The sequence below is a fragment of the Semicossyphus pulcher genome, unplaced genomic scaffold, assembly GCF_022749685.1.
Source record: "Semicossyphus pulcher isolate SPU_LCO1_2020_fin unplaced genomic scaffold, fSemPul1.0.p SCAF_10, whole genome shotgun sequence".
In the NCBI taxonomy this organism is placed as follows: Eukaryota; Metazoa; Chordata; class Actinopteri; order Labriformes; family Labridae; genus Semicossyphus; species Semicossyphus pulcher.
Genome location: NW_027211604.1, coordinates 4,249,782 through 4,268,018, shown reverse-complemented (window position 1 = coordinate 4,268,018; position 18,237 = coordinate 4,249,782). Strand labels below are relative to the sequence as shown.

The window sequence follows — 18,237 nt, the reverse complement described above, 5'->3', positions numbered from 1 at the left end:
TAACTGTTGGGAAGAAAAACCAGAAAGAGATGAGAGTACCAATTCAGCATCTTTTGCACAGTTACACAGTAACAGCAGAATTCCCCTTTACATTATGAATAGAATATTTACTTGTAGAGCTTCCCTTGCCCTTATTATACTCATTCATTACAGTTTCCGCCACAAGAGTTTAAACTTTACTTTAAACCCCACCCTTATTTAGAATCTATCAACTGTGTGTAAGTGGTTTATAACACATAGACATATTGTATGGCAAGAAACCAAGTGTAACATTCATCACATGAGAAGTTGTGTAATGGATAATGTATGGTGAGCAGGTTGTTCTTGATTCTGATTGGTTAATTACAACATTCCAAGGTCTGCTATTTTTCGATAACAGACCGTTGCTAAGGATTCGGCTCTAATCACACAATCCCGAGGACTATAACTCGGGACTTAACTGTAAAAGTTGTTTCATAGCTAAATAAAGCCATAAGGAGCATTCACGTACCTGGCAACATGCCTGAGTGACAAAAACCCATCTCCTTAACAGAACAATCAAACCAGCAATGTTAAGTAATCACTGTCACAAAGGGGATTTAGATCGCCTAACAGGTCATTGAACTTTGACCGCTGGATCTTTAGGAGGTGTTCCAGCTTTAAAAGGGGGTGGACTTTTTTCAGGTGCTACATTTGAGTGCAAAGAAGTGGCAGACAACACTAACTTCCTGTGTTGCTTTGCTTTGAGTTTACAGATGTGTAATACAACCGAACACGAAGCCCCCTAGAATGTCGCCAGAAAATCAGAAATTGAAGTCTAAATCTTTAATAAAAACAACATTAAACCCTTGGCACAAATGGCCCTTACCTGTTTAATGACATTAAATATAAGATAATAAAGGTCATTGGAGTTAGAGGTAAAGAATAATGATTCCCTGAGAAGATCAAATGCCATTAATTCTACTTCTAACCTTGGACATGATTGATTTAATTACATCAGTAAGAACTGGATGGATGAGTTGTTTAGCTCAGAGTTTCATACCACTGAAAATAAATTAAAAAAATCTCTAAACAGCCAAACACACAAGAGCAGTCAGACATTTGACTCGAGGTCTTAAAGGCAGTTTTACTGAGCAACAACCTTCATCAGGAAGTAAGACACAAAGTAAACAAAGGCACAAGCAGAAAGTTTCCAACATGAGACCAGTAGAGGCCGACTTTTTCTCTCATCGTCTCACATCCGGAGACAAGAAAAATGATTCTCAGTATTATTTTTACTGTCAATGTTAAGTCTGCAGAGTTTGTATGTGTGAGCAGGGCATAACACCTCTCTTCACACAACGTTGTATGACATTTCTTGTCATGTACAAACATGTATAACATCATGAGTCCTTTTAACTGAAAGAATGCACTGTTATCAACATTTTTACGACATCCAAAAAACACATATTCTTTCAGAGGGAATTTCCTTGCCCTAACAGCAGTTAGCTTTGACTCTATATATCCGTTTGACGCTTGGAGGAACATTCACACAAGAATTCTTTAAAGCATCTGACAACAAGGTTTCAAATCCTACATATTCCTTTAAAAAATTGGCAAGTTTAACTTCATAAAAAATCATTATTTATTATTCAGTAAAAGTTTTACAATAAAAATTCAAAAGCTAATCTGCTTAGTTTCATCTGAGTGTGAAGATTTGAATGTCATTGGCCTTTGTTTTAAAAAGATCAAATAAAAACACACAAATACATTACATTTTTTACAACCTGTTTCTTGCCCTGTCTGTCTTTGTTGTTGTGGTATCATTACTATGTTATATAAATCCCAAGTTGTACTAAAATAGATCAACCCCTAAAAAATGTAACAACCGAATCAAAAGTCGTTTCGTCGGTACTTTTTGCACCATAAATACGCAGATAAAAAATCTAATAATCCCCTTTGTTTTGACTGCATATTTATTTAGACAGGCTAGCAGTACGCTACTAAGGATGGCATCGAATTCACTACACACAACACCAACTATAATATGAAATAAAAACATATAATAACAGTAAAAACAAAGATCATTGTAGTGCAGCATAAACACGGCGTAAAGAACAGCTTGGCACACAAATGAGTGAATCTGGACCTGAATCCTTCAACGTTTAAATAGGTTATTTGAGTTGTGACAGGTTTAAATCCAAGTCATAAGCACACAGTATATACGTTCCCACCAGTGTATATATCTGTCATGTGTTTTTTGTGTATTCTTCATCTTTGCAGAATCACATGAGCACAAATCAAACAGCTGGAGGCCGTTCGGTTTGTGTATGAGCTTCAGCGTTGACAGCAGCAGTTTTCTGCTTGTGCTGCTGTATGGTGTAAATGGGTCCTTCCAAGGTTAAAGCCTGTAGTTGTGAACCTGTTTATAACAGGGACATCGTGTTACTCCGTCACATCTTGTGTTAGTGTACATCCTTCTCCGTTACAGTTCATGTTTCTCAGTGATGATATGTAGCAGGGTTCCATGTGCGGTACCACGGCCTGAAAGAAAAAGAGACAGAAAATTAAAGGGACAGAAAATATTAAATTATGTTGGCAGTTAAATGTTAATTATATGTTTGAAGAAATAGTCCAACATTTTGGGATATATGTTTTATTCAGTTTCTTGCTGGGAGTTAGAGGATCAAAATCACATCTTGCTAAAGTTAATATGCTAGCCAAAAAAAAGAGGCACGTATCCTCAAATATAACCACAAATTGTCATTTTACACTTTGGTTTTTGTTGTCTGGGTAAAGATAGGAGATATAACATGGTAAATAGTGAGATCAGGAGGTGTTAGGCAAATTTTTAGCCAGACCCCAGCTAGCTGTTTTCCTTTGTTTCCTTTCTTTATGCTAATATAGGCTAACTTGCTTGTAGCTTCATTTTAGCATACAGACAGATTGGTATTGATAATATAACTCTCAGCAAGAAAGCAATCATATGTGTCATTACTTAAATGATTATTGCTAAACTATTGTTTTAAATATTGCCCTCATGCCTGTACGATAAATGTTCTTCTACAGCTAGCAGCTAGTTAGCCTAGTACAAGCTGGGAACTAGCAGCTAGCATGGCTCTGCCCGAAACAAAAAAAGCAACTATGTACATGACAAAATATTGACCTAAGTATATATGAACTTTAAACTTCAAAGTTCAAACACAACATGTATTTTCAAAATAAACAGTTTGTAGGGGTGTGCAGGTTGATGTTTCGTACCCCGGTGTGCTGTAAGAAGCTGGATTTAGCTGAGACGTTAGGGAGACCGAGGCTGCCGACAAACTGTTGGGAGAAGCTTCACGGCTTAAACTGTTTGGAGAGGAATTTGATGAAACTGGAAGGGAAAGGTCAAAATATTACTGGATATGCACATACATGAGGAAATCCACATAAAGGCACTTATAATTTAGTAAAATGAAACATGAAAGAAGGAAACATGCATGAGCTAAATGTGTAGAGCAATCGATTCCAAGACAAATATCCCCAATGGGAGAATAAAGTTGTATCGTATCGTCACATACAGTACAACCTTAAGTGTGACTCACAATAAGAGGCCCATTATAAATAAATAAAATTAGGTACATACCTCCGCCTGAAGCCAGAGGGCTGTAGGATCTGGATGCTGAAGCCTGTAACAGTTTGAATATGGATGAGATAACTTCATACTATGAATGTTAAATATATGTTTCAAAACTAACTGTGCTTAGGAAGTTTTATGGTTTAAACTGTTAACTGTTAATGAAGGTGTGTCCATTAATGCCAGCATGCCCTCAGACACGAAACGATTTGGGCTTAATGTCTCTTCAATTATTTATTTAATCAGCCTGAGGGCAACTTGATGCCTCAAGGGTCGACTTTTCATCTACTGCCACGACAAACAACCGAGGACTCATTAATGACTTCTCTAGTGTGCAAGAACATTTGCTGATCACTTCCTTCATGGCAACTCTGAACTCTAACAAGTAAAGTTTCCTGAAAAAAACATAAGGAAACCTATTGCCTTGGGAAAAGAAAGTAAACTTAACTGTGTCAAGTCATGTGAAATGATCATGTGTTTAGAATGAACATGCGCTATTTGAGTAAGCTGCACTTTTTTAAAGATGAGGACTTACTACACTGTAAAACCTGATAAGTTAATTCAGCACAAACCATTTGAGGAAACCTAACTCTTTTATTTATTGTTAAGGTAACTTAAATAAATGATGTAAAAAGTACCCATTCATATTTTGAACTTATCAATTAAGTAAGATGAACTTAGTGAAGTAGTTTATCTCAACTTAAAAGTCTCCTGTGCCGACTCATTTCAACTGAGGAAACAGATTACCTTCAACCTTTTAAGTTGCATTAACACAAAACAACAGATGTTGACACTCACTTGGACAAATAAGACACACCTCATTACATTGGATTTAATTGCAGCTAATATTTTATATTCATATTTTTATGTAAAAGTTTATGTTCACTTCCATGTCATGTGACCCAGTGTCCTCAAATCACAATCCCTACTGCACTTCTTAGACTAAATAAGTCAATGTAACTAACTGTAATGAATTACTACAACTTAAGGTTTCCCAAAAAATTATAAATGAATAAGTACCACAATAATCATTTTCGAGTTACTGCTAATTCATTGGGATGAGTTACATCAAATTTCTTTGAGGATTGAGTTAAGTTAACTTTTTTTATAAGACAGACTGAGCAGGTTTTACAGTGTACTTTAAAACTATAACTAGGGACTCTACCATTAGCTCTTGACTGAGCTTAAGTTATAGCAACTGTTATTTTTGTGACAAAATAACATCAGCAAAAAACATATTTTTTAATTTCTGTTAGGTTGGAAACGAAACAAACAGATCTAACAGCTTTATTGGTAAGAATTTAATGTGTGAGTGGATGTATTTTTAAACTTTGAAGAGAGCCATGCTAACTGTTACCCCTTGCTTCCAGTCTTTATGTTAAGCTAGGCTAACCACCCCTGACCCCAGCTTCTAGTGTAGTTTCACAAACCTGCCACAGTAAAAAAAAATCAACAACCCCACATGTTACTACAGGAAAGCGATTGATCTTGTAGACAGCTAACCATTCTGGAGTTATAGCTGTGTGACTTCACCGATAAACTGGACACGGGGCAGTAGATCCTCTTCTCCTTCTGACGCCGGTTACAGAACCAGACTCGAACCACCTCCTTCTCCATGGACAGCTGCTCTGAGATCAGGGTTATCTCCTCCGAGTTGGGCTTAGGGTTCTGAAAAAAAAGGTATATCATTATACTCCATGTTCATAATAACAAAGAAAATGCTTGTATTTGCAGACAATGATAGTTGTCATCTTAGCTAAGCCTGTTAGCATGCTAACATTTGATAATTTCCACTAAATTCAAAATAGTTAATTCAAAAAGTGTGTTAGCGCTGAATTCAAAATGTAGCTGAGGAAGATGGGAATATTTTGCAAGTATTTGGACATTAGCTTAAGTACTGGGCAAATTTACGTTTTGATGCTGCTCAAGTTAAAGTTAAGGGATCAACAAGTTCTGACCATTCATCCTGAGGGGGACATGAATGTGTAAATGAGTCTGCAGACATGCTAGCACAGAGGAACTTTGAGGTAAGCCTAATGTTATTATGCTAACATGTTCATACTGACAATGTTAAAATTATGATGTTTATAAGATTATGTTTTCCACAGATGTCATTGTAGTTTAGCGTGTTAGCATGCTAACGCTTGCTAATTAGATGTGTACACAAAATGCAGCTGATGTTAATGGGGATGTCATAAGTTATGCAGGTTTTGTTCAAGCATGATAGTATTACACATATAATCAAATATGATCTTAGGATGGCACTATATATATGTCTAATGATCAACAAAGTAATTCAATTTATTCTGCAAGCAATATGTATTAGTGAGCCCATTTTAACCAGAATTGTCTGCAAACAAACCTCATGAAATGTGTATATTTTTGTAAATATTTCAGATAAACATGCAAAAATCATTCTAAACATCAACAAATAGGCCCAGTGGCTTTGATAACTAAAACGGATTTATAGCTCAGATGTGGTCATGTTCTCATTTGTATATAAATGTGCATTTTACACTCATCACCATTAATATCATCCGACATTTTATAATTTTTAAACAGGCAAACTACTCTAAAGAAACCTGTTAACTGTTGATTCAGGCTTTAACTTACATCCAGGAAACGTTTTTCCAAAGTCAACTTGATGTTCGTCTCAATGCTCGTCCTCTTTTTCCGTTTGCGTCCGTAGCCCTCGATCAGCGGCGGCAGAGAGGTGGTGTTGCTCATCGAGTCAGAAGGTGAGTTCTCTATCAAAAGGGGAAATGAAACAGACATTTATCATCATCACAAACAGCAATAAATCAGGTCGAGTCCCATTTACAATACATCCATGACTTTTAGAGCATAGCTGAGCTAATGCTAGTTATTGTAGATGACTGGTGGTAGGACAAACATTTGAGATATATACATTATTTATTACCTCGTTTAACACTCTAGCCTGTAGTATTGTAATAAAATAAAATAAAGACAAATGGTAGTCACTGTGTTGTACCTGCGTCGCTGAGCCATTTCTCCAGCAGAGGTTTGAGCTTGCACATGTTTTTGAAGCTGAGGTTGAGAGCCTCGAAGCGAGAAATTGTAGTCTGGCTGAAGTCATTCCCGTACAGTTTTCCCATGGCAAGGCCCACATCTCCCTGTGATGGAAAACACACAAACACATTAACTGTATTTCCCTCTCATCAGTAAGTCAAAGGCTTGTTGAGAAAATAAGAAATTAGAGCATCCTCTTAACTACCTGAGTGAAGCCCAGTTTGATGCGTCGTTGCTTGAATGCTTTGGCAAACTGCTCCAGTTCTTCCAGGTCACTGGGTTCCTCCTGCGGTGGGACTGACATGTGTTTGGGCATCTGCAGGTGGGACATGTCCATGTGGTTCTCCATAGATGGTCCTGCCAGACCAGAGCGACTCATGACCTGGGTCAGAGAAACAAAACTGTTTCACACACAAATAAAGTAAAACAAATACGATTTTCATACTTTCACTTTCTGCTGACAACTAATGTGTTTGGCCTTTGCTGACGATGGACATACTGTAGCCTTCAAGCTAGCTGCACAAGCTGCCCTTTTTAAGATTGTATTTTTTGCTAGAGCATTTGTACTACAAGTAAAAGTTTGTAGTGCCACCTATTAATACTTTGTTTGGGCACTTGGTAGCAGCAGAAACTATTTGTAAACGTGGCAATATCATCATGTTTTATTCTGTCAACCTTATAAATAGTCCCCCAATATTCACTCTCTATAAGATCTGTTTTTGGTCTCCACCAACATATTTGAGGGGGAATTTTTTTTTGCTCCTAATGCCCTCATGTGTTCAGCAGTTAGTCGCTAACAGCTATTTGGTGCTTTGCAGCTTATAGCAGGTTTCTAGAGTTTCCTTTTGCTTAAAAAAATCCTGTCAAATGCAAAGTAAAAACTTTTTGAGAGCAGAACGTGTAAAAGCTGCAGGGTATAAAGGTAATGTGACATCCTTGGTGCATTATGCTTTCTGCTGTTTTATGTACAAACAGGAAGTGGTTCAGATTTACCTGTGGAGTCAGGGCCAGTCCAGGTTGGTGCTGCAGGAGACCATTTTGACTCTGACTGGGAAGAGACAGCAGGTTCTGCTGCAGAAGAGCTGCAAAGAAAAACAGCAGGTTTGCTCTTAAACATTTCTGTTACAGATTTAATATAAGCTTGTCAATTAGTGGGCTTAATAAATATTCAAGCACACAGACCGCTGGAAACTCATTATTACACTTCAGATTTTGCAGAGTTTAAACAAACATGATACAATACAAATTTGTGATATTTAGATGTCCAATGCAAGTTTTTTTCCCCCACATTTCATTTCTGATCCTCCTCTAGGCTAGTCAGAAGATTTACCTCTTCAAGTTGAAAGTATAAGTACATATTTTCCCATATTTCCCCCCAAAGTTTCAGACTGTTCCTCTTTTAAAGAAAGCCTCTGAACTCGAGCTTCGTCAAAACCCATAAAAAGCTTTAATACCCTCATAATAAGGCACTCTACCCCCCCTAAATATTGAAGATGGATATACTGTATAGATCGCTTTTAGTATACCTTGGTGGTGGGTGGGGCTCTGTGACAGCAGGAAGGAGGAGGGAGACGACAGGTGAGACGGTTGCATCAGAACCAGCTGCTGCATGGTGTGCAGAGAGGTGAGCTCCTGGAGACAAAAACAAAAACACACGTGAGCTTCTGGTTGAGTTAGAACTGAATGTACTTTATACTGTATGTGTTCATTACCTTCTTAAATACACAAGCATCACTAATTCTAAAGTACTTGTACTTTACATGTACAGTACTTAAACGTACAGCACTCTGATGGTTGTGTTCAGTTTCATCCCACAGCAGATAATGAATTAAAACTATTGTATGTTTACTATAACCGTAAAAGGGGAAACTCTGCATTAGGAGTGTATGTATCTAATATTTTATCCTTTATATTTTTGTATATACTTTTGTAGGTTCAAAGAAAAGACAGATTTAGACCCCCTTAAATGGGTTCCATAAACGCTGGATCCTACATTTCCCATAATGCAACTTAATAGCGTCGTTCACTTTTGATCCTCTGCTTTTCGATTGTCCTCATCTTTAACGTTCAACATGTCCAGTTTATAACTTACTTATGACTTTCTGTTAGACTTTCTGTGTCCTATACAGGCCTAAGCTGAAATAACCCTGATGACATCACTATGACATCATCAATGTTCTTTTTTTAGATTTTATGAAGCTCCTCCAGAGCCTAAGACGACATAAAACAACTGTTTTTATTGGTTCTACTCTCGACAAGCAAACTAATTTTGATAAAAGATCTTTTTTACATTTTGTTTCACTTCTTCCATCCCTCCATCTCCGTGAGATGCAGTCGTCCTGTGGGAGGCTTGCTAGTCTCAGATGCATCAATGCAAATTAACCAGGCTTATTGAATGACTTTAGGTCTATGCCTCACCCCGGTCAGCTGACCTCCAGGCATCGACGAGCTCTGTGTGAGGGGACATGTCTTCAGTGCGGAGGCTGAATGAGGTGAGTCGTGGATATCCTCTGTCTTAATCTAGGGAAACACAACCACACAGCATCAACCCGTGTGACTTGTTCACAGATTAAAAAACATTGTCCAAAATCTCAGGGGTAAATGGGTTCATATGTCCGACTATGTGTGTGCTGTGTTTAGAGACAGTACACACACACATATAGAGTGGTGTACACTGGCTCCAGGACCAGTTTGGTCACTAAACATGATACAAAGAGTGATAGACTCTCTGCCCTTGGGCAAGCCAGTATGCAAATATCCCTCCCCCTCACACGCCATCCCCTCACCCCTGAAAACCATGACACTTCCTGAAAACACGAGCACTGAAAGAAAAGTGGTTCCCTGCCAAAAAGAGTGTTTGGAGAAGTATTCAAATAGCTGCAAACTATTTGAGGTGCTTCTATAGAGATGGCAGTCAGTGTTGACATCTGTGGGAAGAGCAGGTAGTTTAACCCGGGGATGTTAGCCGTCTCAGAGTCGGTTGAACCTTTTGTCCTGGGAAAAGGTTCAGCACCATTTACATGGCTCCAGGCTATTTATATTCCAACTGAGGCTCGTTATTAGGTCTGTCAAAGGGTACAGAAAGTCTTGTGATAATCTGTCTTTCTTCTGTTTATCAACTAATCCCAAAACCAACATTGAATTAATCCTGAAGACACGTGTTATCTGTGAATCCAAACAGTTGTATATCTTATTCCTCTGTGAGCTCATTTGTCTCCATTAAGAACACAGCACTGAGTCATGTTCCATCATTATGATGGACATGTACCACCCTGCTGCTGCTACAACCCACTAGTGCACCAAATGTGCATTAATCCGCAGCTGAAAATAGTCCCACACATATTCTACATTTATTCCTGTTTGAGTGTCCAGCTCTTTAACTGAATCATTGAGAAGATAAATTATATATTTGCTTTGCTTGGAAAAGACAATTTTTTCTCTGTTTAACTGTTTGCAACTTCAAAAAGAAATTTGTGGTCACTGATTGCGTCTGAAAAGGTTGTGAACGACTTCACTAGAGCACCAAATGTGTATCAATCCATGGCTGAAACTAGTCTTTTATAAATGTAGTAAAAACCCCTGACAGAGGAACTGTAGAGACGAGCTGTTTTGAGCAATAACTTGGCTTTCTAAAAAATATTTTATATATTTTTGACCTATTTTTAGGATATTATCTTTAGTAGTAGACACCTGGTTTGGGGCTGAGTGCCAAAGACAAAATAAAAAGCCAGAATGTGTAAAAACAGAGACTAAAACTTTTTTTGGTTTTGATCTTCCTTCAGGAATCATTGACAAAAACAAAATATAGATTCACATCAGACTGACCCGTTTTTTGAAGATTATTTTTGTGGCCTTGTTTGAGAGAGAGGACAGCTGACAGAAGCAGGGGAAGAGAGAGTCGGGACAACACTGCTGCTACGGTCACAACTCACTAGAGCACCAAATGTGCATTAATCCGCAGCTGAAAATAGTCCCACACATATTCTACATTTATTCTACAGGGGCTCGATGGTGGGAGTCCAACCCCGGGCCGCTGCATCAAGGACTGCAGCCTCTGTATGTGAAATGTGCGATTTAACTGCTGAGCTAAACCTGCATCCCCCAGGCTAACCCTTTATTACTCAAGCGGCTGTGGCTCAGAGGTAGAGTCGGTCGTCTTTCAATCGGAAGGTTGGAGGTTCGATCCCCAGCTCCCTCAGGCTACGAAGTGTCCTTAGGCAAGACACTGAACCCCAAATTGCTCCCGGTGGTTTAGCCAACAGGTATGAATGAATATTTGAGTGGTTGCAAAGACTAGAAAAGCGCTATATAAGTACAGTCCATTTACCATCAAGCAGTGACAACTAGTCATCACAGACTGTATGAAAGAAATGGATGTAGCTGCCAGGTCTACAATATAATAAAGTAGATTTAGAGGGATGCTCTACCAAAAAATGTACCTTGTTTATGTCCGATAACAAACTAATTCTCAGACTGATTCATGTTTGCCCCTAAAATACATCATGTAAATGTGAGCATGACACCATGTTCCACCCTCTGCTCTGAATACAAACACGCTTGTGTCACAGCATGCTGGCAAACAGGGAAAATGTTCCCACATGTTGGACAAAACAATACAGAGTAACAGAGACCTCATTCATGAAATCCTCACTGATAAGAATCTGAACACAGGAAGTGAAATTAAGAAGAACTCTCGCGCTCACCTGTCGATTGAAGTCGATCCTGTTTTGCTCTAAATGTCAGAGGAGAGAGAGAGATTCAGGTTATTAAATGTCATTTTGTGACATCACAATTCTTCAAAGTGACACGCAGAACAAAATAACTAAAATGTTAGCATTCTGTGTTAGCTACATGTGAGTGTGAAACTGAAGACTTGCGTATCTATGCTGATTTTATTCAACTTGAATGAACAAAAACAAGAGCGGAAACCAAAGCTGACTGCTGGAAGACGTTTGTTTTGTATTTAATGTCATTTATTTATAGGTAAGGTAAAGACGTTTTTCCTTGCCAACGTGCCGCATGTTGCTAAGTGCTACTCACGGTGGACTCATGTTGGGTCTCTCTCTGAATAACATAAAGAGTCGGTCTAGACCTGCTCTTTCTGTTAAGTGTCTTGAGATAACTTTGGTTATGATTTGGCGCTATACAAACAAAATGTGATTGATTGATTGATTTAAATAACTCACCACTGCGAAGGGAATAATGTTACAGTAAAAAGTTTACAGACATAATAAATTCTTCATGGTGTTTTAGTGTGTGATAATAATACACATAGTAATAGAATAAGAATATAGAGCATGTAAACAGCTGTGCTCCAACAGTGAAGAGTTAATTTGAGGAAAATCAATCCATAAAATTATGTATACACTATATAATAGTAATAATAATCATAACTTAGACTTCTATAGCGCCTTTCAAGGGACCCAAGGCCGCTTCACAGAGTAAATAATGAACAGACGACAGAACAAAAGCAAACAAATAGAAAGAGGTCGCACTGAAAACAGTCCAAAGGCCATTGTGGGCGCCATAATGCAGGTTTTACTTGTGTTGATTATTTGTTACGTTTCATTACTTACATTTAATGGCTTAATTATCATTTCCGGTTATAGATACGGGGGCGGGGTTTTGTCATGATTTGTATCATTCAGCTGGGTGGCGGGAGCAGAACAAAAGAGGGTCAGTGGGTGGAGTATTTTCTGTTGACCGTCATCGTTTTATTTAGAGTGGCTTTTCAAGTTATTTTATTGCCTTTTGTTTCAGTAATTTGATCGTCTTCTGTTTGATAAAAGGTCAAATTGGATTTGGACTTTGGACTTTCTTTTGGAACGATATGCGTCACAGCTACAGCCCACTCTTAAACTACACGGCATTGTACCACCTTAATCGCGTCAGCCGTGGTGAACAGATGTGTGTTGAGGGTTTTAAAAATGTCCAGGGAGGCAGTGCTGCGGATCTCTGCTCTGAGAGTTAAGAGGGTGGGGGCATATATAATATTTAACCTTGATATCTTATGAAATCATGCCAATTCCCAGTTTTGCACACACACACACACACACACACACACACACACACACACACACACACACATACATGATTTAGGGCAGTAAATAAAGATGAAGTTTGCAGTTAAGATGTTACAAGATGATTTAACACGTGTAACAGCAGAAATGCAAAAAGCAAACTAAACCAAAAGTCATCAAATAAGTTCTGACTGAGTTTGTATTTCATGTTATGACATAGATAGATTATTTATTTAGATTTATGCGTCGAACAATAACAACAAATTAAAACTGAATAAAAACTGATAATAAGGACTTTAATATTTTAAAAATATATATATACAACTAAAGAATCAGGTAAAACTGTCATGGCAAGGAGCTACTGCGTTATCAGGGAAACATATAAACATATACATGTACATATATAGGAATATATGTACCAGTGTGCATTATAGGACAGTAAAGGTCAGGGCTGACAGAGAAGGAGAATTCAAAGGTGCACTGGATTACCTCCCATCATTTGAATGTCAAATTGTTCCCTCTGAACTGTGTGTGTGTGTCTGTGTGTGTGTGCGTGTGTGTGTGTGTGTGTGTGTGTGTGTGTGTGTGTGTGAGCCGCTGTAGACACATAATGCAAATACAGCTATAACCCCCCCACACGCAGACGCACACACACACACATACCTACGCACACACACACACACACACACACACACACACCCTCTTAAACTCTTTTCAGCCTCACCTCACCACTCCCACCCCCCTCCCGCCCTGCCACTGCCCCCCAGCACATCCAGCTTCACAGCCCAGCTACCAGTATGGAAATGACCAAGACATGCAAATCAGCTCAGGAGCGCAGGAAGCAGAGTTTGAGCTCCGTCCGGACAAACAGACTGAAACGATGACCCAGAGTCAGACAGCAGTGGAAAAGTTTGACATTTGAACCTGTTGTTTCCACGTTCAGTCTTTTAGTCCTTAGAGTGTCATTTGAAAGAGTGAACTAAGTGAAAGTAACTTTTTATAAACTGCAAAGGGAACAAGTGGAGTGTTATCATGCCTTACACAAATACGCCGATATCTGAAGTATAAAGTCAGCCACAGAAGCCGTACCTCAGTCCTGTGCTGCATTCTTAGTCTACTGTATACTGTATCTTAATACTCAAGGTCCAAGCCTTTGGAGTGGCACCAAAACAATGTACATTTCCATTTCATACCAACAAGAAATGACACCTGACCCAACATGTGTCAAAAATTGAGACCTTTACCTTCAAAGCTGCGCGGAGTTATTTCATGCGGCTCCCATTGTCGTAAAATCCCATGAAAACACCAAAACAAACTGTTTCAGTCCGTCTCAGTGCTCTCTGACTCCTCGACCCTGTCTGTAACTCTCAGCCCAAAGCCCTAATGGTTCCTGTTGCAGACAAATCTTTTCTAATGAGTCACATATGTAGTTTATTCTTTAGAATGTGGTCAGTAATTCCCCACAACAGCTGGTCACTGTAGTTTTTTGCAAAAATGTACTAAAAAAGGGGAAAATACTGGGACTATTTTCTACTGAGGATTAATACAGATTGATTCTTTAAGGCAGCATGATGATGCAAATGCGACTGACTTAAAATAAACTACCGTGTGTGAGTTCGTAGTGATGAAGGAACAGTGTGACAGTGTGCCTCATTCATGTGTTTTTAATATCAAAGGAGCTCTAGGGCACAAACTAATAAGATGAGGCTACGAGTACACAATACTTGTAAGATCAACTCATATTCAGAATCAGAATTTTTTGGGGTCTATTTCGGGTTTTGTTGACAAAAACAAAAACAAAAGTCACCTGACTCATCTTCTAACGCTTTTTTTTCCTTTGTGCTTTGCATCGTCAGAAATGTGGAACATGAACAACAATCAGATATCTTGCTGGTTTTATACACATCATCTCTTCTTTGAGTGCATTTCCTCTCGTCCCTTTTTCCAGTCAAAACACGTTAAATCCTAAAATCTGTAACTATCAGGTATGAACTAAGGGACAGAGCGTATCGAGAGTGTGAGCTTGTTCTGTGCACGGTCCACGCAGCTTTTATTTGTAATTGAATTAATAAACGAGGCTGTAATGATTATTCACTCTATCACTTTGCTCTGTTTTACTCTCAGTTAACCAGGTTAGTGTTCTCTTCAATAACAAGGACTAAACTATCAAACAATGATACCAAACCATCTTATTTTTAGGTATGAACACTGAACCATGATCTTTGTTAAACCTCACACAGGGACTCAGGGACACATGTTCCTGCCTCTGGTGTCTCAGTCCTGCACTCTGTACGGCCACCATCAAACCAGACTACCTCCTGTGTGCTGCATTAAATAAACATTCCCTCTGAACATGATTAAGGCAGCGATTAGGCTGACAGAATGTAAACACAACCGCTTGGTTTACACAAAGCGACACATGAACACTACAGGTTCAAACTCTATATCTATATCTCAGTGTCCAGTTTAAACTATCTCTCCTTAGCTGTCTTCTACTTGATTTCAAAACATCTCGATGGTTCAATAATAAAGGTTTAGTTCACTCAAACACATGCTCTCTCTTTGCTTTCCCCATGCAGGTACGTCTGGTTTTATTTGTTTAGGTTTCTCTCTGAGATTTCTGCCTGCACGCTTTTACAATGGAGTTTAATTCTGTTAGAAAATTACATGTAAAAGCTTCAACAGCAAAATCTATGTTGATAAACCCTTAAATGGGTGTGTGAATGTGAGCGTGAAAGGTTGTCTGTCTCTGTGTGTCAGCTCTGTGATTGACTGGCGATCAGTCCAGGTGTAACCCCGCCTCTCGCCCAATCACAGCTGGGATAGGCTCCAGCCTCACTGTGACCCTGAACAGGCTATAAGCAGTACAGATGATGGATGGATGGATGATAATCAAACAGATGCCAGCTGTTTTCTTAGGGGGCTATTTTCAATGAAAGCATGGAGGCCTGTGATTTCTCCAGAGTAACTTGGAGCTATTGGAATAACACATTACTGTTACTTATTTCATGCTGCTGCATGAACCTCAGAAGTGTTGGAGCTGAGGCAGAAATCTCTGACTCAAATATCTCCAAACTTAGACAAAACCAAAACTGTTTGCACGGAGAGAAAATATATGTTTCATTATGGTTAAAATATCATGAATACAGCCCGACCTCTCGATGATTAATGATAAAAGCTGCTTGAAAAATCTTCCAATTTTAAGTTAGGTTTAGAAAAAGCAGCTTTGGCCTTTTATAAACTGTCCAAAGAGTCAAAAAAGATCAGACATTTATCACTTCCATAAGCGGCTCACTTCTCTCTCACTCGACCATTGTCTGATAAAAGTTCCACTTTTTCTGGTTCCTAGTTTTTTGTTTTGTTGCTGGTCGTCCTCGGCCCCCCGGGCAGACACCATTTCTCAGCAAACAGCCTCAGGTGCATCCTGGTCTAGCAACCAACTGCCACAATAATCCCCCCCCCCCCCCTTACACACACTCACACACACGCACGCACACACACACACGCACGCACACACACTTCTCCCTCCAAAACAGGAGCAGGTCACAATGCTGCTTTTTTAGCTTTTATTTGTAAGACACATCATCGTCGTTAGGAGCAGTGTGAGGAGGGATTTGTTGCTCTGTGTGCTGAAGATGAACTTAAATAAAGTCACAAATGTTCCTAAAACTTGACTTTAATATTAATTTAGACAAATTCAACAAACCAAAGAGAGAACTTTTATCTTCGTCCAGCTCGTATTTGTGTAACTTCTGCAACACATTCTACATAAAGATGTTTTTCCTTACTCAAGATTAATGTGGTTATTGTGCATCATATTAATTGTGCAGTATATTTTGAAATTACTTAATTACTTTGCTTATGTTTTCTACATTACTTATCAAACTATTTTGGACTTTTAGAGATGTTTATGTTGCCTACTTTATTTTACTAGCAGCCCTTGAAGACGCACCTTGTAAAATCAGGGCTATAATACACTTTGACTTAACTTCTTACATTGTGATTATTAAAAGCAAGATTAAATTTGTTCTTAACATATTAAGCATCAACAAACATCCCCTCTTGACAGTACAGATAATACGATAATATTTGAGTATCTTTTAAATATTAAAGCACATCTAATCTTCCTAAAATATACCCATTACGTTGAGGCTAAAATATAAATTATAAATATAATTACTCCCTAAATGAACAAATCAAACATAAACTAAGAGAATCAACTCTTTGCAAACTTTCTTTGCATGTCAGAATAAACACATGAAAGCATGAGCTCTCCTCCCAGACTCACGTCTGTTTTCTGTGTGTTGAGATGGTGTTTACGCGCCGTGAGGAAGGTGAGATCTCCTTACCTGCCTGATCAGCTGGAGTGTCCGAGTGCTCCACCGTGTCTGCGCTCATCTTAATATCTGTAATGATAAATATAGCTGATTTTCCTACAGGATTGTAACTATAGCAGGACAATGAAGCTCTCAGGCCACCCAGGAAAATGACCTTGACTTTATTCTAATGCGCCCTCCCCTCCACAGCAGCACACAGACTGAATGCTCTCCTGTGTGATGCCTAGTTATAATATTCATAAGCAGGTCAGATATTCCCATGGATCACCTTCATCTCCATGGGAAGCACGGAAACTCTTAGAACTTTTGCATTTAATAAGATAATAAAGATATTAAACAGTAATAAATACACCAAAATAGAAGGAATTTACTCACCTCAGATAAATAAAAGTTTGTGTTGCTCCAGCTGCCGTTTGTCTCCCTGATTATTCAGAAGGAAGTTTGAGTTGGGATAAAAAGTTTTGGGAATCCTCGGCTGCTCATCAGCATTTTCCTGAGTGGAGAAACGTTCACCTCTGCAGAGCACCCTGCGCTGCCTGGTCATTTGCATGTGCCTCAGTGCGTCCTATCCAGCTTCAGACTGTTTGCATAAAACAACAATGGGGTTACTGCAAATTACAGCATGCGTGTGTGTACGTGTCTGTGTGTGTGTTTCTATACAAAAAGACAGAGGGGAGTCATTCACAATGTGCTCTGGATGACATGATGATGTATTACTCCTGCCACCTGAGATAACTCAGTTTATATATTAGGGGAGCAGGACATCTTGTTAACTTGTTCTTGATATTTTTTAAGTCACAATGTTGAATAAAAAAGAGCTGAAACTTAACATATAAGTCAAAATATTGAATCACTATCTCTCCATGGGCTTCTTCTATGCCATGACTTTGACTAAACAATTGACTAATAACGTCAACTGAAAAAAGTCAACATTTTAACATATTTTTTCTAACCTTTTTGACCTGCTATCTCAAAAGTGAATGGATGACTTTTTGACTTAACATTTATATTTCCTATTTCCAACATTGTATCTGTTATTTTTTATTTACCTGGCATTATTGGGCTTCCATACAGCAGTGACTGCATTCACCCTGTCAAACGTACTGTCTCTGTTTGTTCACCTATAATAAAGCTCAGCAATAAACAATCATCTTATTTAAATGTTTGAGTTTTTCTTATATGTAAACATTTATTTGTAGTCTTGTTGCCTGAATGAATGAAATCGTCTACGCGCTACCAATCCCAGCTCTTGAGAAGCATGGTGTGCTTGCCT

At 38.6% G+C, this 18,237-nt stretch overlaps 1 protein-coding gene across 2 annotated transcripts; it reads right to left on the bottom strand.

Annotated features, from left to right (window-relative positions):
• Window positions 1–1,085: 1,085 nt before the first annotated feature.
• On the bottom strand, window positions 1,086–17,425 carry pou2f3 (POU class 2 homeobox 3). Of its 2 annotated transcripts, none has more exons than XM_069674322.1 (13): window positions 17,340–17,425; window positions 16,977–17,033; window positions 11,311–11,339; window positions 9,026–9,127; window positions 8,134–8,239; window positions 7,601–7,689; window positions 6,813–6,989; window positions 6,570–6,711; window positions 6,191–6,324; window positions 5,081–5,245; window positions 3,587–3,629; window positions 3,220–3,334; window positions 1,086–2,502 (listed from the first exon to the last, which is right to left on the bottom strand). In XM_069674322.1, exons 2-13 carry the CDS (start codon window positions 17,023–17,025, stop codon window positions 2,460–2,462), a joined length of 1,194 nt encoding a protein of 397 aa, XP_069530423.1. In that variant the 5' UTR covers window positions 17,026–17,033; window positions 17,340–17,425; the 3' UTR covers window positions 1,086–2,459. The 2 variants fall into 2 exon arrangements, with proteins under 2 accessions (XP_069530423.1, XP_069530432.1); XM_069674331.1 differs by having other exon boundaries at window positions 5,111–5,245.
• Window positions 17,426–18,237: the final 812 nt, after the last annotated feature.